The 21,485-nt window shown below is 48.5% G+C and overlaps 1 protein-coding gene across 2 annotated transcripts; it reads left to right on the top strand.

Annotated features, from left to right (window-relative positions):
* Positions 1-16,201: 16,201 nt before the first annotated feature.
* TMEM250 (transmembrane protein 250) lies at positions 16,202-18,753 on the top strand. 2 transcript variants are annotated; one of them, XM_081339457.1, is made up of 3 exons: positions 16,249-16,314; positions 17,226-17,338; positions 17,754-18,753. In XM_081339457.1, the coding sequence occupies exons 1-3, from the start codon at positions 16,276-16,278 to the stop codon at positions 18,310-18,312; spliced, it is 711 nt and encodes a 236-aa protein (XP_081195583.1). In that variant the 5' UTR covers positions 16,249-16,275; the 3' UTR covers positions 18,313-18,753. The 2 variants fall into 2 exon arrangements, with proteins under 2 accessions (XP_081195584.1, XP_081195583.1); XM_081339458.1 differs by lacking the exon at positions 17,226-17,338 and having other exon boundaries at positions 16,202-16,314.
* The last annotated feature ends 2,732 nt before the right edge of the window (positions 18,754-21,485 follow it).

The following is a 21,485-nucleotide window of genomic DNA, read 5'->3' as shown; positions in this document are numbered from 1 at the left end:
AACAGAATTAGATGCTCACAAAGGGCTGGGCCTGAACAGGAGGCAGAAACTGCAGGTCAAGGAAAAAAGGGGAGAAAAATTACTTGCAGTTACTTCCATTCAAGGCTTCTGAAGCCAGTTTTTTCCCCTCATTGGCTGATGCCAACTCCGGGTGCATATTTTCTGGAAGTCTTCCCCCGCCCCCGAAATGGCAAACCCTACCAGCCGCCTTTTCATCAAGAAAAGCTTAATTTATGGCCGGCCAAGAATAACAAATCAAACCACTCGTTGATTTATGCTCTCCAGGATCCGATTGACCAAACCAGCCACACAACCTTTTCGAGCACTTTAATAAAGTTTTAAAATATAAAATATGTATGTGTGGATGCTCCTCCACTCCCATCCAAATTGTATGTAAATAATACCTGAAGACGGGCGAGTGGCTCCGAGCGTCCCCCCGCCCCCCGTCTTTTAATTATGGAGAAAGACACAGTTGGGACCTTTAGAACCGCAGCTTTAACATCCCTGATTGAAATAATGAAATGCATTAATGGATGGCATTTGCAGGGGGGGTGGGTGGGAGGGTCCTCAGGGCTGGGCTGCTCTGAGTCCCAGGAAGTCTTGGCCTGGCCAGATTAAAGGGGAGAGAGATCCCGGGCACTGAGTGGGGGGAAGGTGAGGGGGTTGCAAAGTGGGGCAATCTGCCGCAGGGACACAAACCCACCCGCCAGGTGTGTCCTTTAACTGAGGCTGCAGGCAGTCCTCAGCCACAACGGAGCCCAACATTTATGTTGCTAAGTGAGACATTTGTTAAGTGAGTTTTGCCCTATGTTATGACCTTTCTTGCCACAGTTGTTAAGTGAATCTAGTTTCCCCATTGTCTTCGCTTGTCAGAAGGTCGCAAAAGCGGATCACGTCACCCTGGGATGCTGCAGCCGTCATAAATAGGAGTCAGTGGTAACATTACATTGCTGTTTAAGTTGAGAACTGCCTGTAACTCATTTGCAAAATGTGTGCGCCACTTTAGATGGACACTAAGGGGCTTATCACTAGTACGATAAAACAACAGAAGTCACTACGTTTAAATGAAAGATAAACTAGGTACTATTTTTAATGAAAAGTAACCTATTTGACTTGACAGTCTGGTTTAGCATTATAAAAACAGGTGACCGATCTTTGAGGATGGTTTTTCTTTTATTTCCCAAAGTTTAGTAACATAAACAGCTGGGCAAAAAATTCCGAAAATTGTTTTATGCAGATTTGAAATAAAATATATGGATTAAAGAACCTCTAGACATCAAAATTATTACTTTCCAGAGCTTAAAAAAGTATTTGAGAATGATTATGTATTAATATTTACTCCTACTGCCATCTCAGTCCTTGTTCTGAACTCCCTTAAAATCCCCTCCTATTATTTTATAATCCGTGGCAAAACATCCTCTAAGCTAGCAATATCCAGAAAAATATTTACAATATTCATTTTGTATGTAGGTTTCTACAAAAAAAGGATCCTAGCATTTCTTTTTGTTCTCTGACAATAAAATTCTCTCTATCTGCAGAATTCAAATCTAAGAATTTACAGAATTTAATGACCGCGACTGACCCCCAAATTCTGTTGCTCAGTGAGGCGGTTGTTAACTGAATTTTGCCTCATTTTACCAGCTTTCCTGCCACAGGTGTCCAGTGAATCACTTGTTCAGTTAGACACACAATTGTTGAGTGCCTTTGACTTTAACATTGACTTTGTTTGTCAGAAGGTCTCCAAAGGGGGTCACGTGACCCGGGGCTCTGCGACCGTCGTAAATACGAGTCAGTTGCCAAGCGCCTGAATTTTGATCACGTGAAATGATGGGAATTAAACAAATGTCCTTCTGCTTTCCCAAGAGGTCAGCATGGTTGACCCTGGGAGTATCTACAACAATGTTTCTCAACCTTGGCCAGTGGAAGACGGCTGGACTTCAACCCCCAGAATTCCCCAGCCAGCATTCTCCTCGCTAGAGACCTCCCTTCTCAACCCACTTCCCACGGTTTCTAAAGCTTCTGCTGCCCTCTGCGCTCCGGAGAGAGCAACGTCTCTCTGCCCCCTAAATTCCCCCTCCTCCGCCCCACAACCACCACTAATTTTCCGAGACCCAAGCTGACAGCTCAACTGGCTTTGTCGCTAAGACTATGGGATGTTAGGCCAAGACTTATTGATCCGGCAATATATTATCCAGAAATGCTTGCTTGGTCTTTCACCAGGCTAACTCCAGGGCCTCTTAAAAGAGGGTTCACCAAATTGTCAATTAAGTGCAAATCAATCCTCGGCGATTTATCAAGGTGTTATTTTGCCAACGTCAACCGGGCAGGGAAATCAATACTTTGCTGACACTGGGGAGCCATCGAAGCCGACGAGGGAGACAACGTCTTGTGGGGTTGGTTGGGGGCAAGAAGGGAGGAGGAGAAAGATCTGCTCAGGGTACATTCTGGAAGCCCAGGCAGAGAGGATGAAAACTCACTGGCTAACTCAGTCTCATAATCTCACCCAAACCTACAACATAGAGTCCTAGGGATGGGAGGGACCTCCGAGATCTTCTAGTCCAGCCCCCTGCTCAAGGCAGGAGACCTTATGTCATCCTGATCCAGTCTATTTTTGAAAACCTCCAGTGATGGGGTGTCTACAACTCCAAAGGATTGCACTCTCAGCCTCAGAGAATTTGGCCCTGAAGAAAGCAGGCCCAAAGGCTACCCAAGGCGTGCAGATCCTCCACTTTTGAAAAATAAATAAGAAATAAAAATATTTAGGCTTCAGCATCTGCAGCACGTTAATGCCTGGTGCTGTTCTCATCTTTGCGTGTGGCTTTCCAAATCAGATTAAGAGTAATCTGCCCTAGATTCTGTCCCAGATGGTTCATTTCTTAAATATTGAGAAGAATTTTGCTGAGCCCTAATTCCTTAATCTGGGGGACCAAGGGGAACTGATTTGGAGAAAGGGATGGAGGGGGGGGGAAACAAGTAGCCGACTTACCACCTTTCATTTAGGGATCGTTCAAACTAACGACAGCCCTGAAATTTAAAGGAGTTTTTTTTCACCCTTACGACCGCTGCAGCATCCCCAGGGTCATGTGGTCAAAATCCAGGTGCTTAGCAACCGGCATGTATTTGTGATGGTTGCGGTGTCCTGGAGTGGCCATTCCACACGCCCCTTGACCACTCAAGACTCTAAATAAACGGCAAGAGACTCCAAGGCAGCCTTAATCTGGAGTAAAACTGGAGTTTGCCTGGTGGATCAAATGAAATCAGGCCCGGCTTGGCTGGAGCTCTCCAAGGTCCTGGCTGTGTCCTCCTAATGCTGCTCCTGTTCTGCCTGGGTGACCCCAAGATTCTCACAGGGCTAACAGGAGACCCAGCCTCTCTTCTAACGCCTCCATCAGGCCATACGTCAAGCCGTCCTCAGGCTGGCTTCACCGGGCCCTTGCCCATTGGTTCGGCTTTCTCTGCAGCTGAAAGCTCTCCTTTTAATATCCCATAACAGAACAGGAAGAAGGATGGAGGGGCTACTTCCTGCCAGTCGGTGACAGATCTATTTCTCACCCAGTTATTTATTCATTCAACTGGGGAAAAATATCTTTGGGAGGAGCGTGCCTCCCACTCTTAGAATCTCCCCAGCAGGAATAATTTGAGCCCCCTCTCTTCCCCAGAGAGTCTCAACTTTATTGCAGAGCGATTGAGAGAGAAAGAAAGAAAGAAAGAAAGAAAGAAAGAAAGAAAGAAAGAAAGAAAGAAAGAAAGAAAGAAAGAAAGAAAGAAAGAAAGAAAGAAAGAAAGAAAGAAAGAAATATATTCTCTTAGGTGAGGAGCAGGAGGAGGAGGAGGAGGAGGAGGAGAGAAACAAGTCCCTGATTGGGGGGGTGACTCTCTTGGGCCCCTCTAGCCCTGCTGACTTTTTTTCTTCTTCCCATTTCTTTGCCTCTTGATTTATCCCAGCCCCTTTGCCTCCCAATGCATCGCAGAACAGCTGGCAATAAACGTGATAAAATACTGGAGCCGCTCAATAAGCTGTTCCGGAAACTTTCCCCAAAACATTAAAAGGGAGAAATCTGCCTTTTGTTTTTCCCAGGAACCGAGGGGCTGATGGCTGGCCTGATCGTATTAGACAGATAACTATTGATCCGGCTGTCGTTTATCCTTGCAGCCTCATTTCCATCAATGACCAGGCTGGCGAATTAGCAAGGGAGCCGTGCCCCCTGTCCCCGCCGGCCTCTCTCGCTGGGGGACTGACAGAGGCGTGATTTATACGTTACCACCATCCAATTCGTACGTGGGAGTTGGCCGGGCAATTTAATTCAGGAAAAGGAGATGTTTGTCTATGCAAATGTGCCTTAACATCAAGACCCGGCATCTTTTGGAGCCCTTTGGATAATGCCCAAAGGGGTGACGAAGAAACACGCTTGCTCCTTGCATTTCAATCAGATCTCCCCGGGTTATTCAGAGATGCAACACGCAGAGGCAACACGAGTGTGGAAAGAGAAATAACTAACTGGGAGAACGGAGGCTGAAAACAGTCTCCTCTAGAGGAGGACTGCAACTGCAAGAAGACCGAGAGAATTTTCAGAGCAAGGAAATGTCTAAGGATGTCCAGGGATTTGAAAGTTTGGCGGGAGGGTCTGGTCTGCATGTGTTGTGTTACAAAAGGTGTTCCTGGGAAGCTGGTTTTCCTGCTTGCCGTAGCACTGGCAGAACTGCCCCAGAGAGAGGAATTTGCACCTTTCCAGGGCAGTGGGGCTCTGCACAGGCCCCGCGATGGGGGGAAACTGAGTCCACGTGCCTGGCTGGAGGTCCGACACACCGCATTGCAACCAGGCTCTCTGCAAAACAGAGAGGGTCCCGTGCCACTTTCAAGATAAAAGTAGAACACGGGAGGCCCAAAGGTGCTTTTTCAAGAAGCCACTGGACTTTCTTGGTTTGGCTTCAAGAAGTTTCGCTTCTCATCCAAGAAGCTTCTTCAGTTCTGCTTGTTCTGCGTGAACTAAAGAAGCTTCTTGGATGAGAAGTGAAACGTCTTCAAGGAAAAACCAAGAAAGTCCAGTTGCCTCTTGAAAAAGCGCCTTTGGGTCAAGGATGATCTGGATGACCATGCCTCTCCCTCTTCTTTGGGGCAGCCCCTCAGATAAAGGGCCGTACACAATGCACTAATGTGCCGATTGTCCCTGTCACATTTTAGCTTTTCCATTTTGTTCATTTGAATTTGCAATTTTTGTTTGATGAATAAATAAAATAAATAGATGCATTCGGCTACAAGCAACAGCTAATCCTACAAGTTATCTTGGCTGGAAATCCTGGCTATTGCATCAGAAGCAGACCAATTTTGGGAAAAACTGATTCTGAGGCTTAAAAAAAAACCCTGCCCAGCACGTTATTGACATTATTAGATCACTTGGCAGAATCTGCACCCTGGTCTATTTCTCTCCACTCATTTTACGTTCCATTTTCCCCGCAGTAATAACAAGGGCGCAATAGCAAATTAAAAGCTGTTCTTGTTTTTTCTTTTAAGAAAACTCTTTTTTTCCCCACACACTGGGCACTATGAAAACCTCTGCATTTAGAGGTGGGGGTGGAAAGGAAGAATAGGAGAAAGAGAGAGAGAGAGAGGAGAAAAAAGAGTTTGCTGCAACAAAAGGAAAATCAAGAGCAAATTATTTTCCAGATTAGACCCTTTTTTTTTGGGCTTGGCTGTGATATTGCCCATTTTTCACAGCAGACAAAAACATTTTCCAGGGGATCAATTTCCCACTGCAAAGTCGGCTCTTTTCAAGTTATAATCCATCATATTTTCCTTTTGCAATCTCCGGGTGTCCAAGTGTTTTAAGTTTCCTATGAATTACTTGATTGCCAGCCTAAAAAAAGCCCCTTCGCCTCCCCCTGAAATGAGAAAGTGGGGTGCTGCCCCTGCAGGTCAAGGACTATTAGATGGCGGAGCAGGTGAGGCTCTTCCCAAACCCCCCCCCCCCGTATTGGCAGCCCTGTTAGGCGTTTCATCTGTCCCAGCGATCCAGCCATCAATCACCAATCCGGCCTGCTCAATATGCTGCTTACGTAGACATTACTCCTTCAGGGAGGCTGTTAAGATGAAGTTCTCAGTGGGAAGAAAAGAAAAGACAAAAATCGGAAGGAGGCAGGGGAGAAAAGGCTGGCTGGGCTGGAGGGAGGACCACCAGCTGGAGACGCCATCCGACAGGACCGTCAAAAAACAGGCTGTGATGCGAGCAACAGGTCCCTTGACGGATTTATTCCGATGCTCCGGTATGCGCGGTGGAAGGCGAACCATCTTTCAACCAGGAAGGCTGGTGGACAGGCAGGCGCGGAGGGAAGGTGGAAACTGCAACGGTGGCTTGATTGTTCTGTCAAGGTGATTGGTGGGCCGCCTGACTGAAATAATGGGGTGGGGGCCGTGGATGGGCCCAGTGAGATGAGCAAGATGACTTTGAAAGAGGAGGAGCCGCTAGGGAAAGGACCTGAGAGGGGGGTCTTCAGCTTCATCCACTGATAGAAGAGAATCTCTGTAGCTCAGGGTTGAACTGTGGGGTCCTCGTTGCTCTCTGAGCTTGGTGATTTTCTCGCAGACATTTCGTGACCCAACTAGGGAACATCATCAGGGCTAGAAGGGAGTGCGGCTTGCTCTCCATTTATCTACACTCCCTTCTAGCCCTGATGATGTTCCCTAGTTGGGTCATGAAACGTCTGCGAGAAAATCACCAAGCTCAGAGAGCAACGAGGACCCCACAGTCCTCCTCCTCCTCCTCCTCCTCCTCTCCTCTCGGAGACCCCAACCCAGGATATCCCATTAACTAATTTGGGAGAAACCTGAAAAACAGAATCATTACATTAATTTGAATTTCCCGTCTTTACAAGACCCAAGTTCCTTCTGAGACCTCATTAAAAAAGGCAGTTGACCTTTGACCTTGCCCCCCAACCACCAGCTGGGAGAGGAATCCACACGTGAACTCCTGCAGATCAAGGCTCCAGCTGTCCACTTCAGCTTGGGTGAAAAACCAAGCAAACAACGTGGAGGCCCTGAAAGATTCATGTTTCCCTATTGAAAAAGTGGGCCTCGACTTACGACCACATTTGATCCCAAAATACCTGTTGCTAAGCAAAACAGTTGTTAAGTGAGTTTTGCCCTGTGGCCGTCATAAATGGCAACTGACTCACGTTTATGACAGTTGCGGTGTGCCGGGTGATGTGATCCTGTTTTGCGACCTATTGACAAGCGAAGTCGAGCCAGGTTCACTTAACAACTGTGTGACTAACTTAACAGCTGCAGCAATTAACTTAACATTTGTGGCAAGAAAGGTGATAAAATGGGATAAAAATCAGCTGCTGTCTTGCTTAGCGATGGAAATTTTGAGCTCATTTGTTGTCGTAAGTCAGGGACTCCCTGTATTTTGACTGAGAAACTACAGAGGTGAAAATCAGCAGATCTATAGAGTGGCTTCCAATTCCCAGCATTCTCTGCCGGGCCGGGGGAATTCTGGGACGTGTAGTCCTTATGGCAGGTAAACCTCAAGATAGCGATGACATTGGATTTCCAGTTTGGGCGTCCTTTTCGGCACCCTTGATATCCCTGCAGATGTCAGTTTGTCAGTGATCCTGGGAGACCGACATGTAACCCCCTCTCCCTCTGGCCTGGCGTTCATTTTTTAAATGATATCCCGCATTAATATTTAACACAGAGCATTAACAACAGATCCGTGGCGAACATTTGGCAGGCCTCGCTCTGGGTACAATGGGAAAGGATGTAAGCCGAGTGAAAGAAAGCTGAGGGGAAAAATAGCCTGATATAATGTCTGTCACCGGGCAATTATAGCAGACCAGATGAATAATAACCTATCGCAGAGCAGAGTACAAGCAGTGGCTTAATTTGTAAAAAATAAAAGTAGGAAGCCAAGGTATGAAAAAATAATAAAGAACTCTAATAAAGAAAAGCTAGTGGTAGTTTTGGACGATCACACATTTTGTCCAGGACAACGCAAAGACCCTCCAGGTTTGGCTGAAGTTTTGATTTTGATGGGTGAAACAGTTCGTTTGATCAGCTATTCCAAATCAAAGCAGTTGCTGGAATTTAGCTCAAGATGACCACCCAATTAATATTTTATACAGTATATATAATTGCAATTCAACCTGGCAATTACAGTCATAAATCGTGACCCACCCATTTTAAGACCTTCTTAAGCGAGCGCGCTCTTCTAGGTTTTGACCCATTCTGAAAAGGTGGACAGAATAATAAGCCCAGATAAAGATGAAAACCTTCAGCCACTCAAAGAGGGGAGAATGCACATTTTATACAGGTATTTTTCAAAGCCAGAAGGAGAAGCATTTAAAAAAAAAGGCCATTTCAGCTTTCGGCTAACAGTTCTCCCACATGAACTCTGAAACTCAGTCCGGAGAAAGGGACCTGCTGGGATCAACTGGTGGTCTTGGATTCCCAGGCCCAAACAAAACCCCTAAACTTCATTAGTGCCCAAACAGTGCACACTTACAACTCCTTAATTGCTCTACAATCCTGCACACAATGGTGGGTTTAAGGGCTGGGAAGAGACTTAAGGGTAGAAAATTGGACCAGTCTTGATTTTCAGAAAAATGCTTCCGCATCAGGCGGAGGCTGGATCGTTCACAAAGCACATTCTGATTGCTACAGTCTATTCTTTGTCTGGCCCTGAAATTTAGATCCCTCCTTGGCAGGGGAACCTGCTCTTAATCATGGCAAATGGAAACAAACCAGGGTCACAGAAGAGAAACAGCTAAATCTCCTCTCTTTTGTCTCTTGTTTTTCACTCTTTTTAACATTGTAAGCCACCCAGAGTCGCAAACGGGCAGCCAACAAAATAAATAAAAATAAAATAAATTGCATTTTAACCTCCCTCTCTGTGAAGTTAGACCACGAGTCTCTTCCTGGCATAATCTGCCCTCTCTATTCATCAATCGCAAGTTTATTTATTTTTTTCATTTTTATGCAGAGTCCATAAGAGGCTTCCAAGCACAAATAAAGGTAGATCAAGTCTTTTCTCTAATCAAAGAAGCCAGTTTATTTTGATTCTTATTTTCTAAGGAACTAAGGAAAACTGTTGCAGCCAGTTGGCCCACTGATCTACCTGTTGCTCGAGTTTTTCCGTTTATCACCTGTAGCCCAATGAATCTTTCATGGGTTCTCTATTCATCCGCGCTCATTACCTCCGCTCTTAACCCTGCTCTCCCAGCTAAGAGCGGGATTAATGACAGTGTTACATATTTATATTATTTAAAAGTCCCTGAAGAAAAAAAAACAGATAATCTCTCCTTGGCGCAAGAGGGAAGGGCTTCAAGCGCTCTGGGCTGGGAGATATTTTATGAGCCGTGGCTGAGTTCACACAACCGGCATAAGTGATGGCTTTGAGTGCAGGTGAACAAGCCCCAGTTGACAGGGTCACATCCAGGGAAGGAGGGGTGAAGCTGAGTCAAACGGCAAAGCGGTGTTTCGTTGTCACATCACATGTTTTGCATGTGGCTTTGGTGATTTTGATGAGAACCTGCTGACCTGCAGATGTCTTTTTTTTGTCTCTCTCTCTCTTTTCCTTGCATATATGGGAAGTCCTCGACTTAACGAGCAAAACGCCCATTACTAAGCAAGTGCCCCATTTTATGACCCTTTTGCCACAGTTGTTAAGTGACTCTGGCTTCCCCTTTGACTTTGTCCGCCAGAAGGTTGCAAGAGAGAATCATGGGACACCGCGACTGCCAAGCATCCAAATTTCGATCACGTGACCCTGGGGATGCTGCAATGGCCGCAATGGTGAAAAACGGTCCTAATTCCCTTTTTCCAGGGCCGGTGTAACAGTCGCTAAATGAAACGTTGCAAGTCCAAGACTGGGTCCCTCTCAGGCCAGCTCTCCCTTTGCGTCCGGACGTCTGGGTAGAGACGCCAGCTGGGCTGCGAGGCTTTGAAACAAAATCTGTAAGAAAATGTATAGCTGAGCTTTTAAGAGCTGAGATCCGTCCCTCCAACGGGTCGATTATTGGCAGGTTCCATCCTGCCTTCCTTCAAGGGGGAAAAGGAGGAAGGGGAGACTTGCACTCAGACCTGAACGGATCATGGGGGGCATTTTATTTTAAGGCCGGCAGACTTCCTGTCGGGGGGTCCTGCAGCAACTATGGCCCCTTTGCTCAAGGCACGAAATTGACTCTCTGACCCCAGTCTGTAATCCTAAAAGGTAATTAAAGCTGCCGGAGTCCAATTAAATCACTTAATTAGGGACCCCGTTGACTGTGAGCTCGAGAAGGGAAATTGTTTATGGGCAACTCTGCCACTTTGCATTCCGGATTTCCGTTCTTGGGGCAAGGTGGACGGTGGAGAGAAAACAGCTCCCCTCTGGAGAGAGACAAATACAGGCAGCCCTTGGGCCCTGGCTTTCCAGCATCCTGGGCCCTGAGCCACCGTGCCCGCCTCACAAGCCACACGCTGGACAAAGATATATGCGGTTGTGGAGCCTTCAGTTGTAGACTTCTCTCTCCAGCATCCTGGCGCTGAAAATGGCAGGTTTTTTGCTCCGCTGCTGCCGTGTGGAATAACTCTTGCTAAACCAGAGGGAGGTTTGGGATTGTCAACACCACCTTATCCTGGCGGGAGATGAATGTCTGAAACGTGTCAATAAATCCATAGAGAAGCCAAGGCCCATGATGGACATTCAGGAGAGGATGTCAGTGCCAAATGGGTCTCAAATAGCCCCCCGGGTCTTCAGGTCTGGCTAGGAGCACAACCGCCCTGCCCCTTGTTAATCATGGGCACTTTGAACGGGGAGGGGGACACTGCAGCCCCTTGGAGACTCCTGACCGAGTTTGTCTTGGGTTGGGGGGACAGCAACCCAGGGAAAGCCCACCGGTTTTCAGCAGAGGCTCATTTTGCCAAATGAAAATTGACATTTTGGCTTGAACTTGGTGACCTCTGTCATTACATTAATGGCCTCCAAAGGGGAGCCAGGCCAGGTTAGGTTGATGGAGTTGTATGGATTGGTTAAACTGCGGAGCCCCGGAGGAAGGGGGGGAGTTGAAAAAGATAGTTGCGGGGTGGGGGGGGGGAGAAAATGGTTGAAATTCTGTCCTCGGTGAACTTCTGGCTGGTGGCCTGGGCAGATCTTTTGCCCTGTGTCCTGCCAATTTAAGCAAAGCACACAGCATTTTGCAGGTAATATTCTCCTTGCTAGGATCACAAATGAAACCCAGCCCGGGTTGTGACAGAATAATTTTGGAAAATCATAGTACCATAGGGCTGGAAGGGCCGCTCAGAGACAAATCCAACCTAGAACTAAGGAGAAACTTCCTGACAGTGAGAACAATTAATAATTAAACACAACATTTCTTTTTCTTTCCCTTCTTTGCAGGATGTAACCACGCTGAAATTTTAAAACAACTAATTCTGATTTCATCCTTGTTAGCAACAAGATGTATCCTAGCATTGTTTACTTACTTAATAGCTTGTGGGTTTGTTTGTTTTCTTAATGCCTTTTTTCAACAGTTAATATCTTCTGTTATTTTCGGCAGCTACAGCTGGCAGTCTTGTCTCCAAGCCCACACAGATGTTTCAGAAGTCACTAATCCGGAGGAAGATTTAATGCTAAGGAAAAATGGGTTACGTAAAGACGTCTGATCTTCTTAAGAAACCAAGCCCAGGGCATATTGAATGCCAAATGAGACTATATAAACAAGGAGCGGAGGAGAAACAGCAGGCCACTTGGCAGATGTTCAAAAAGACAATGACCCGGGTCATTCAGCAGGCTTCCCAAGCACCCAGTTTGCAATGCTGCCATTCATACAATATGGATTTTTCTGTCTGTGTGTGCAATTCCCACAGTATGGAGGAAGCTGAGGAAGACGATGCAAAAATCTCACTTTCATGCTTAGACAGGTCCTCCTCCTTGCAGCTGCTAATTGAAAGAGAGGTTTTCAAATAGCTGCAACTGATGGATTGATGATGTGCCATCAACTTGATGTCCACTCTTAGTGACCCCACAGATGGGGGGACAACTATGGCCCTTTTATAACCTGTGGACTTCCAACTCCCAGAATTCCTGAGCCAGCGTGGAGTCCACAGGTCATAACGCGTCATAGTTGCCCACCCCAGCCACAGGTAGATTTTCTCCTGGAGGAACTGTGCCCAACCTGGTCCATTAAATCTTCCAACAGGGTCCCCATCACCACTGGAAAGGAGTCTAGCTATGGTGGTCATCCTCTTCGCTTTCTTCCCATTGATTAATTGACTGACTTCCTGTTATTCTATGTTGTATTCTACGTTCTAAAACTTCTCCTGGACTTGGGACTACTTGTGGACATGCTGATCTTCACTGGTTTACATGAAGGCAGCTGGGATCTAAGCACTTCAAAGTGGTCTAAAATGGATCTGGTGAATAATGTGTGGCAATCTAAGAGCGAGGGCATCAGAAATTCATCTGTTTTTGCCTACATTCTCCAACTTTATCCATCAATGTGACACAGCAGTTAAACAATCACAAAGACAAAATCTCAAGGGGCTTAACCCTGAACTAAATAGCCAGGGAAAATGGAAAAAAAACCAACCCTTTTCTCCACTGGGAGAGGAAGAGTGTTAAGTTTCTGGTGAACCTTGATGGCTTGGGCAACCGGGGTGGGAGAAGACTTTTCTCCATTAGTTCCCCCCATTGTGTTTGTTCAGGCTCAGGTGTAAGGAAGCGACACCTGTCTTCTCAACTAAAGAAAGCCCTCTCATTTTTCACTCTGTATTTCCATGAGTTCCCCCACCACCACCTCCAGAACCACACGATTCCCAAGTCTCAGAAGGAGAGTTCTGGTTGCCGGAGACGACAAAACTGCAATCCACACTGCTTTAATTAAAAGCTTTAATTAAACACAAAATACCCTGAGTGGTTTATTAGGCTGGGTAATTGATTTAATGCTCTGCTCGAATTCTATTAAGTGAGAATCCTGGCTCTGAAGTGAGCTGATGGGACGAGCCAGCCAAGCCTTGAGGGTGGCAGTTGTGTACATGGCCCGCATCTTTGCACATCCAGCCAAATGCGCAGCTGAAAAGAGCTACAAATATTCTCCTTTATTGGTATTTTATTTTTATTTTAAAAGCCACCCATACTTTATGCACAATTGGCTTGCCAAGTAGGCCAGTTCTGTAAAACTCTTGCTGATGAATGCCCTTCTGCCATCCTCTGCTCTTTTTTCCAACTTTTCAAGAGTTAAAACTCTGTTATTTCACCTGATTTTCCTTTCCACTCCAGTTTACTAGAAGGGAAACAAAAGAACGCAATGAGATTACCGTTAAAGAATTCATTTGAAGCCCACAAACATTTAACAACACCCAATTAAAGGACTTTTTATGAAATAATGCACAGGGATTTCCCTTCCTGAATAGTATTGTGATATTTGTGTGTGTTCTGCAAGTAGACAATGAGCACTTCAGGCAGAGGAGTGCCTTACATTGTGCAGCGTTTGGGAAATGCCAGTGTAAACTCTGGACTTTCCCCAATTTCTAGAATGACTCTGAATACTAGAAGTTTACCATACAAAAACCACAGCTGATGGCTTCAAAAAATGTTGGACATCAAGGGGGGGGGGGGGAGAGAGAGAGAGAGATGGACCTGAGTGAAGACTTCACAATGCAGAGTACTGTGCCTTATAGCTACGCCTATCTCTTTTAATCTATAAGTGAGGACCTGAATGAACACTTCACTCTGCAGCAGAAATTTCTACACTTATATGAACAAATGGCTCTCAACATTCTCCACTGGTGGGGCACCCACAACCTCTGAATGCCAACCGACCCACTGATTAATTGTTCTCATTGTCAGGATGTGAAGGTCTAATAATCCAAGGCATCTGGAGGGCACAGGGTTGGGGAAGTGGGGGTTCTGTTCCCCCCCCCCATTAGAATTATCTAGCCTGGGCCATAATTTTGCTAAGGGCTCCCTCTAGTGGTTACATGTTAGGAGTACTAGTCAAGTTTTAATCTCAAAGGTGCTTTTTCAAAATGAAACTGGACTTTTTTTTTCCCTTGAGGAAGAAGAAGAAAAACGTTTCACTTCTCATCCAAGAAGCTTCATCAGTTCTGATGGCGGGTGATGGAAGGAGAGGTACTGACAGTTGAGACTGGACTTCTCAACTGCCAACATTTCCCTTTGAAAAAGACTTGGTGTCCTGACAGTGAGAACAACTAACCACCGGAACAGCTTGCCTCCAGAATTTGTGGGTGCGTCATCACTGGAGGTTTTCAAGAAGAGATTGGACAACCATTTGTCTGAAATGGTATAGATAGGATCTCCCGCTGGAACAGGGGGCTGGACTAGAAAACCTCTGAGGTCCCTCCCAACTCTCATTCTGCTATTCTGCTTCCTTCCTGTGCAGAGAATGGAGAGCATTCTTGATCACCTTGACTGACAGCGAGGACAGCAGACACTGGCCGTGACCATTTTCCCAAAGCTGAAGGGATCTGAAAGCCGATTCTTTCACCCAACTGAGAATAAAAAAGACCGGCGGATTCTATGCCTAAAATGAAGTTTTTGTCCTGTCTGCTTTCCCATCATCCTCTCTTCTCAGGACAAAAAAGCCATCGCAATTCATCACTCCTGGGGATCCGAGTTATTCTACTCCTGATTAAATTAGTAAATGCAATCAGGATCTGAAGCGATTTAATTGAGAGAATTTATGGGAACCTGACAGTTTTATGCATGTTTGATGAAGTATTATAAGCCGGGTTTTTTTATTTTGCATAATTTAACTTTAAATTCTGCGCAGGAGGAGGAGGCCCCCCATCACCTATTCATGACCCAAATAAACTCCTCTAAGATGCATGTATCTATAATTTATTTCAAGCTCAGTGTCTGCCACAGGTTGGTACGGCGGTTCCCTCCTCTCCCTGTTTTGTTCTATTGCCGAAGTGACAAATATGTTGAAAGTAATATTTGTTGCTCTTTGGCTTGCGCTATAAATCTTTGGCAATGCATGCATTTCATTTAAAGTTTTGAAAGAAAAAGTCACCGTTTATAGGGCTGCAAGGGTCAAATAAATCCACACAGACCATCTAAAGCATAATATTCTCTGCCGACTGCCTGTAAAACCCCATCAACATAAACCTCGTTCAATCAACAGGAAGACGAGCTGCATCATTAGTGAAATTAGCACCATGCTGGGGCAAAAGACTTAATGCAGCTCACTTTTCCTGCAGCTGAATTTATAACTAAAGGATGATGAAAGATGCCAAGATGGTGTTTGATCTTCTTTCATATTATCCTTCAATTCCTGGAATTGTCTAGAAAATTTCCTCTGATGCAGATTTTCCCTTTGGGTGACTTCTAGATCTATCGGTCAGTTGCACTTCGACACACCAAACTGTTAGAGGCCCCCGCTGTGGGAAGGGCTCTAAAATAAGTAGTCCTTGACCTACGACGATTGGGGCCAGAATTTCCATTGCTAACCAAGGCGGTTGTTAAGGAAGCTGCGTCCAGTTTTATGACCTTTTTTGCCACAGCTGTTAAGTGAATCACTGCAGTTGTTAAGTGAATCTGGCTTCTCCACTTGACTTTTCCTGTCGGGAACCAGCTGGCTGTCTTGGACTGCAGTTCCCATCATCCACTGGCCCACCAAAGATGCGCCTATTCTTTTTAGGCTCCGTGGGGACGTTTGGTTCAAATTGGCATCACCACCGGCCTTTCTCAGAAGACCCCAAAGTGAGGAGGAAGCCCCCCCCCGCAAAGAAACTAGACTCCCGCTCCCATCGTTCTTCACTAACTGCTGGATAATGAGAGGGGGAGTCCAGCATTTGGGCAGAAAATCAGGCTAAGGCTGGGTCACGGGTTGCCTTCCACTCCCACTCCCATCATTCCCATCCCACTCCCACTCCCATCATCCCCAATCAGCAGGGCCCATGCTGGTGGAGGACGGGGAGGGAGAGTCCAGCAGCAGCCAGATGTTACTGAACTCCCTCTCCCGTCCTCCCCAATCGGGAGGGCCCATGCTGGTGGATGATGGGAGGGGGAATCCTGCCCAGCTCCCGCTCTCCCCGGTCCACGCAGGCGGACGATGGAAACTGGAGTCCGCAGACAGCGGACCGGACGGAGCGCGAGAAGACCCCCGCCCGCGCCTGCGGGACCCGTTGCTAGGCGACGGCTTCCCGGCGCGCTCTCCTCCTGGCTTGGCGGCGCCTGCTGATGACGCCGTCGCCGCGCGCGGGCCGTTCCGCCGCCGGACCGAAGGGAGGCGAGTCGCCGCCTCCGCCGCTGCCCGACTCCGGCCGCCTCCGCCGCCATGGCCCGCCGCCGCCGCCTCCTCCTCCGCCGCCGCCCGGTGAGTCCTCCGGGGCCCCTTTCCCCAGCGCCGGCCCGCCCAACAGCCCCGCGAGGTAGGCCGGGCGCCCTGGCGGGGCTTTTGGACTGCAGGCCCCATCCTCCCCTGCCGTGCGGGGGAAGCCGGGAGGGCCCAATCAGGCTGGCTGCGGAGGGCCGGGAGGGCCGGGAGACGGGGAGTTCCAGTCCCGCCTCGGGCCCGGAAGAGAACTGGGGGACTTTGGGCCCAGCTTTTCTCTTAGCCCAGGCAGCTTTGCAGGGTTGTTGTTGTGGGGAAAATAGGGGGAGGAAGGAGGAGGGCATTAGGTACATATTCGCTGCCTTGGATCGTTTATAAAAATAATAAGACCAGGTTATAAGCTAAAAATTAGGAGACTGTATCTAAGCCACGACTTGACCAACATCGAGCTGTTAGGCTGCTATCCAAAGGCAAAAAGTGGGAACTGTTTTGGGAAATACATAAGGGGCGAAATGACCTTGGGAGGAAGAGCCGAAGTGCCGTCTTAGCCCATCACAGGAACAAGGAGTGGAGCCTCCCTGGAGGTTTTTCAGAAGAGGCCCGACAGCCGTTTGTCTGAAATGGTGCAGGTTCTCCTGCTCGAGCAGGGGCTGGACTAGAAGACCTCCAAGGTCCCTTCCAGCTCTATTCTCTTCTCTTCCCTGGTTTTTGGGAAGGCAGGAGGGGAGGAGAGGAAAAGGACTTTCACCCTTGCAAGATTATTTTATCGTTACTTTAAAGTAAATGTAGAGTTAGCACTCATAGTTGGTGAGTTTTATGCCTGGACTACCTCACAGGGCTGACAGTGGGCAGGTGCAGAACCTGCTAGAAAGGAAGAGGCCACCACCTTCACTCCCCTCTCTTCCATCTGATGGCCCACGTCTTTTTCTGCACCTTAATTCCCTCCCGCCCAGCTGCCTAGAAGACAGTTCATCGACGTTCGGTTATTTTCTCCTCCCGAACCTTTGCTGGTCCCTTGGAACTCCCCACCTCAACAGTTGGTGACTTGGTCTGAGATGCTGAAGGAGTGAGTGCCTTACTTGTACTTCCGTCTTTCTTTTCCTGACTCTAACGAATTCTGTAACCTCTCCTCTGAATTTATTTCCCTCCCTCCAGCCAGTCCCTGCGGCCCTTTGCTCTCGATCGGTGGTCTCCAAACATGGCTGGCTGAGGAGTTCTGGGAGTCTTGAAGTTGCCAAGGCTGGAGACCCCCGCTCTAGACTACGAGCAAGTGCGTGGCTTGCAACAGGGACGTATCTTAACCCCTTGCAGCCATTGTGACCTTCCAGATCCCAATAAAATAATTAACCCAGGTTGATTTCCTCGTGGATCCAGTGCCTGGCAGCCACCCGGGGAGTCACAGGCCCACGTCTTCAGTTCAGGGCCGGCTGGCCTTCCCTCCCTTTCCCTCAACCCAGCTCTCCTTCTCTTCCTTCTTGCAGGCAGCTTCCGTCTTGGCACGTCCAGGCCGTGTTCACCCTCCTGGCTCGCTGGCCTCCCCTCCCATCTTCTTCGCGGAAGCGGTCGGGGCCACCCCCTGCCGGCCTGGCTCTCCAGTCCTGTGAAAGCCTGGCTTGCCTGATGCCTGTCATTCCTATCCCGCGGCGGGTTCGCTCTTTCCACGGGCCCCACACGACCTGCCTGCATTCGGCCTGCGGGCCAGTCCGGACCACCCCCTTGGTGCGCACCAAGTACAACAACTTTGACATCTACCTGAAGTCCCGCTGGATGTACGGGGTGATCCGCTTCCTGCTGTACTTCAGTTGCAGCCTGTTTACCTCCGTCCTCTGGGTGGCACTGGCAGCCTTGTTTTGCCTCCAGTATCTCAGCATCCGGTTCTTTCTCCGCTTCCAGTACAAACTCTCTATCATCCTGCTCCTGATGGGGAGGCGGCGGGTGGACTTTAGCCTGGTCAACGAATTGCTCATCTACGCCATCCATGTCACCATGCTGCTGGTGGGCGGGCTGGGCTGGTGCTTCATGGTCTTTGTCGATATGTAAATAAAGGTCGGGGTGACCCTTGGCCTGGGGGGTCAGCTCCATCTCTGATCCTTCCTCCACCCTCCTCCTCCTCCTCCTGTAATCTCTCTCTGTCTCTCTCTCTCTCCTCCGCCACTCTGGGTCAGTGGCTTACGACAAAGGCAGGTTAGAGAGAAAGCAGATGGACTCTTCTGATCACCTTGTAAAAGTCAAGGAAGGCTGATGCTTCTCTGGAAGATTGGCACTAAATGTTGCAGTTTCTCCTCTCCCCCCCCCCCCAGCCTCCTCTTTATGGACCCTGCATTTGTTTCCTTCTGGGATTGAGTGTTCGGACGTCTCTTGAGTTCTTGTTGGGTCGATCGTCTTTGTTCATTTAATATCTGGGATATTTTTCTTCATCAAATGTGTTTTTAGAAACATCTCCTCCTCCTCCCCCTCCCCACCATCCCTCACCCCCCCAAAAAAGCCTAGTAATAATTTTAACTTTTTCTTCACTTGCCTTGCTTCATTTCGCAGTTGCTGGCAAGCAGCATCTAAGTTTACCATTCAAAGGAGACATGGGCGCTGCTGCCAGGCTTGCGTGTGTCTGTGTCTTGTACAGGAGGGCTTGTGCTGCCTTTATGTCCCCCTTGTGCACTTCAGGCTGAAGACTGTGGGCTGACACACACAGCCCGGTCAGTAGTAAGAATAAGGAGTAAAAAAAAAATGAATGAACTGGGGTTTTCAGCTGTCTTTGTCTTAGTCAGTCTGTCTTCCCATTCACACAACGCACAGACTTTTGAATGTTGCAATTGTTTATGTGTTCAACCTGAAGGATGCTGGAACCGGTGTAATATGGGAGAGAAATGATCGGGCTGTGAGTTAGAACGTGCCAGGTTCAGATCTTATTTTTGCCCAGAACTTAATAGCTGGAGTCACACACAACTCACTTATCCTTCAGCCTGGGTTAATAAAGCAGGGTGGTTGGGAACCATATTGCATCTAAACAACTTGCTGAAGCCACAACTGAGGTCCCGCGCCAGGCTGAATTACAGACGAGAACCTTTTGAGCCTAACCCAAAAGGAGCAGAGGGAGAGACTTGCTGGGATCTGACTATCCTGCAATCTTTTCTCAAATCTTCCCTCCCCCCCCCCCCGCTTGAAGGAGAGGGTGATCCGGTGCAGCATCTCCTGTATCTGCATTGCCCTTGTAGGGCTCTCCCCACTCCCCCTCCCTTAAGTCAGCAGTCTGGCTGAGCTCACCTGCCTAGGGATGACTCCTGCTAGCCCAGTGCAATGCTGGATTCGGCCGGGCTGCACTTGAAGCGCCGCACAGCAGCTCCAGGCAGCTCCAGGCCCGCCTGCAGGGCGGCATCAGCCTCTGCCTGCCAAGCCGTGACATTGAGCCTCACAGGTCTGCGTAGCGCAGCAGCAGCCGCCTTGCCGCTATGCAGCAGCCCCGTTTCTGCTGGGTGCAATCGCGGGCTTTGGCTGGTGTGCAGAATAAACACATGCTGCTGGCTGCGTGAGAGAGAGACCGAGCTCCTTGTTCCCACCAGGGGACGCGTGGGGGGGGGACTCTTGAGCCTGCCCTCCGCCTGTCTTGTCCTTGAAAGTAACTGGGGGGGGTCCGGAGGGGAGGGGGAGGCAGAGCGTTTGGCAGTTTGGCTGACTTTCCATTTCCAAAATCAGTAGCCAAGCGTTCTCTTCCACACGTGTTGTGGGCCGGTGCAGCTATACCGATGCAGATCAGGGATCTGCCGGCACTTAAGGCTGGGGGGTGTGAGGACATTTGGAACTGGAGGAAGGAGAGGCTGGCAGCCCTTGCGGGCGAGGGGCAGAAAACGGCACCCCATTGGAGTGGGTCCTTTCCTTGGATTCCAGCCGACTGCGGTCACAGCAGTTTTCTTTCCTCCCTGCTCCCCGTCCCCTCCCCTCCCGTGCTCCGGCTGCACCATAATTCATGTTAATGCTGATGGCCACAGTGCAGAGTTATCCAGGAAGCTTTGAAAATAAGGAAGGGGGGGGGGAGAGAGATTGCTGTGTCCCTTTTTTCTGCACGCCTCTGACACTGGATCGGCAAAACTGCCTGAGGTGCAGTCCCCCTTTGCTGCAAAAGTGCATCCCCCACCCATTTCCACCCCTTTAATTTCTTTTTTTATTTTCTTTTTCTGAGCAGAGTCCAGTTCCTCCTTAATCACCGAGAAAGCCAGCAAAGGGATGACTTGGAAGGCTCTCGCTGATGCAGGAGGCAGTGTTCTTCCCATCTCGCTTTTTTTGGGGGGGTGGGGGTGGGGAACTGATCCATGCAGCCCCAGGCACGGACCTTTGCTGCTGTTTGCTGAGGGGGCAGGACCCAGGGGGCCCCCGCCTGGCAGACGCCGGGCTGAGTCCTGCTGTTTGGGTGACCTTGGTGATTGCCCGTCCCTGGAGCACATGATCTGTGGGACCATGGAGGGAGCTGGCACCGGTTCTCCACAGTGTGTTTGTTCAGCGTTTGTTGCATCTTGTGGCCAAGGAGGCTGGAGAGGGTTGTTTAGCTGCCTGGAGCAGGGCCAGAGGCTGGGGGGGCGGGGGGGGGGGGCGGGATGCAGCTCTCTGAGGTTCTTTGTTCCTGTCCCAGTTTATGGCGCCTGTTCCTGGAAGCTGGACTTCAAGTGAGGTTGGACGCTCAGGCCATTATCTCCTGCAGACACTGGGCAGGTGATGGGATTTTATTATCAGTCTGGACACCGAATCATCCCTTCCCCCCCCCTCCAGCCTTCAGCCCTGCAGGCCTATAATTTTCCACTCTCTTCTGCCTTGCACTTTTTAAATAAATGTTTATCTGGACGGTTGGTTGCCAGGGGAAGCCGAGGCGGCGGTAAAACCTTGTGTTCTTTTCATTCCGGCTGCACCGAGTTAATGATGCCCATTTTGTTTCCTTGGTGTTTTATCTTCTTCCTGGGATCTCACTAAAGCCTGGGCCATTTTGGGCAGTTCTTCTGCTTCTTCCCTCACTCCAGAATAGAGAAATCTGCTTCTACCAGAACAGGTTTAGCAGCTGCCCTTTTAAAAAATAAATAAATAAAATTTAACTTGGAGAGCAGGGACCGCGAAGCATTTTTGGGCACGGATTTGCAAGCACAGTTCCCAAATTCCTTGTGGCTTTTGGTGTTTTGGAATAATAATCGATTCCTTTGTAGTTCGGTCCTGTTGAAAAAGAGATTTGGGAT

Source organism: Vipera berus (genome assembly GCF_964194415.1).
Source record: "Vipera berus genome assembly, chromosome: 15".
NCBI lineage: Eukaryota > Metazoa > Chordata > Lepidosauria > Squamata > Viperidae > Vipera > Vipera berus.
The sequence above is the reverse complement of the archived record's forward strand: the minus strand, read 5'-3'. Positions and strand labels throughout refer to the sequence as shown.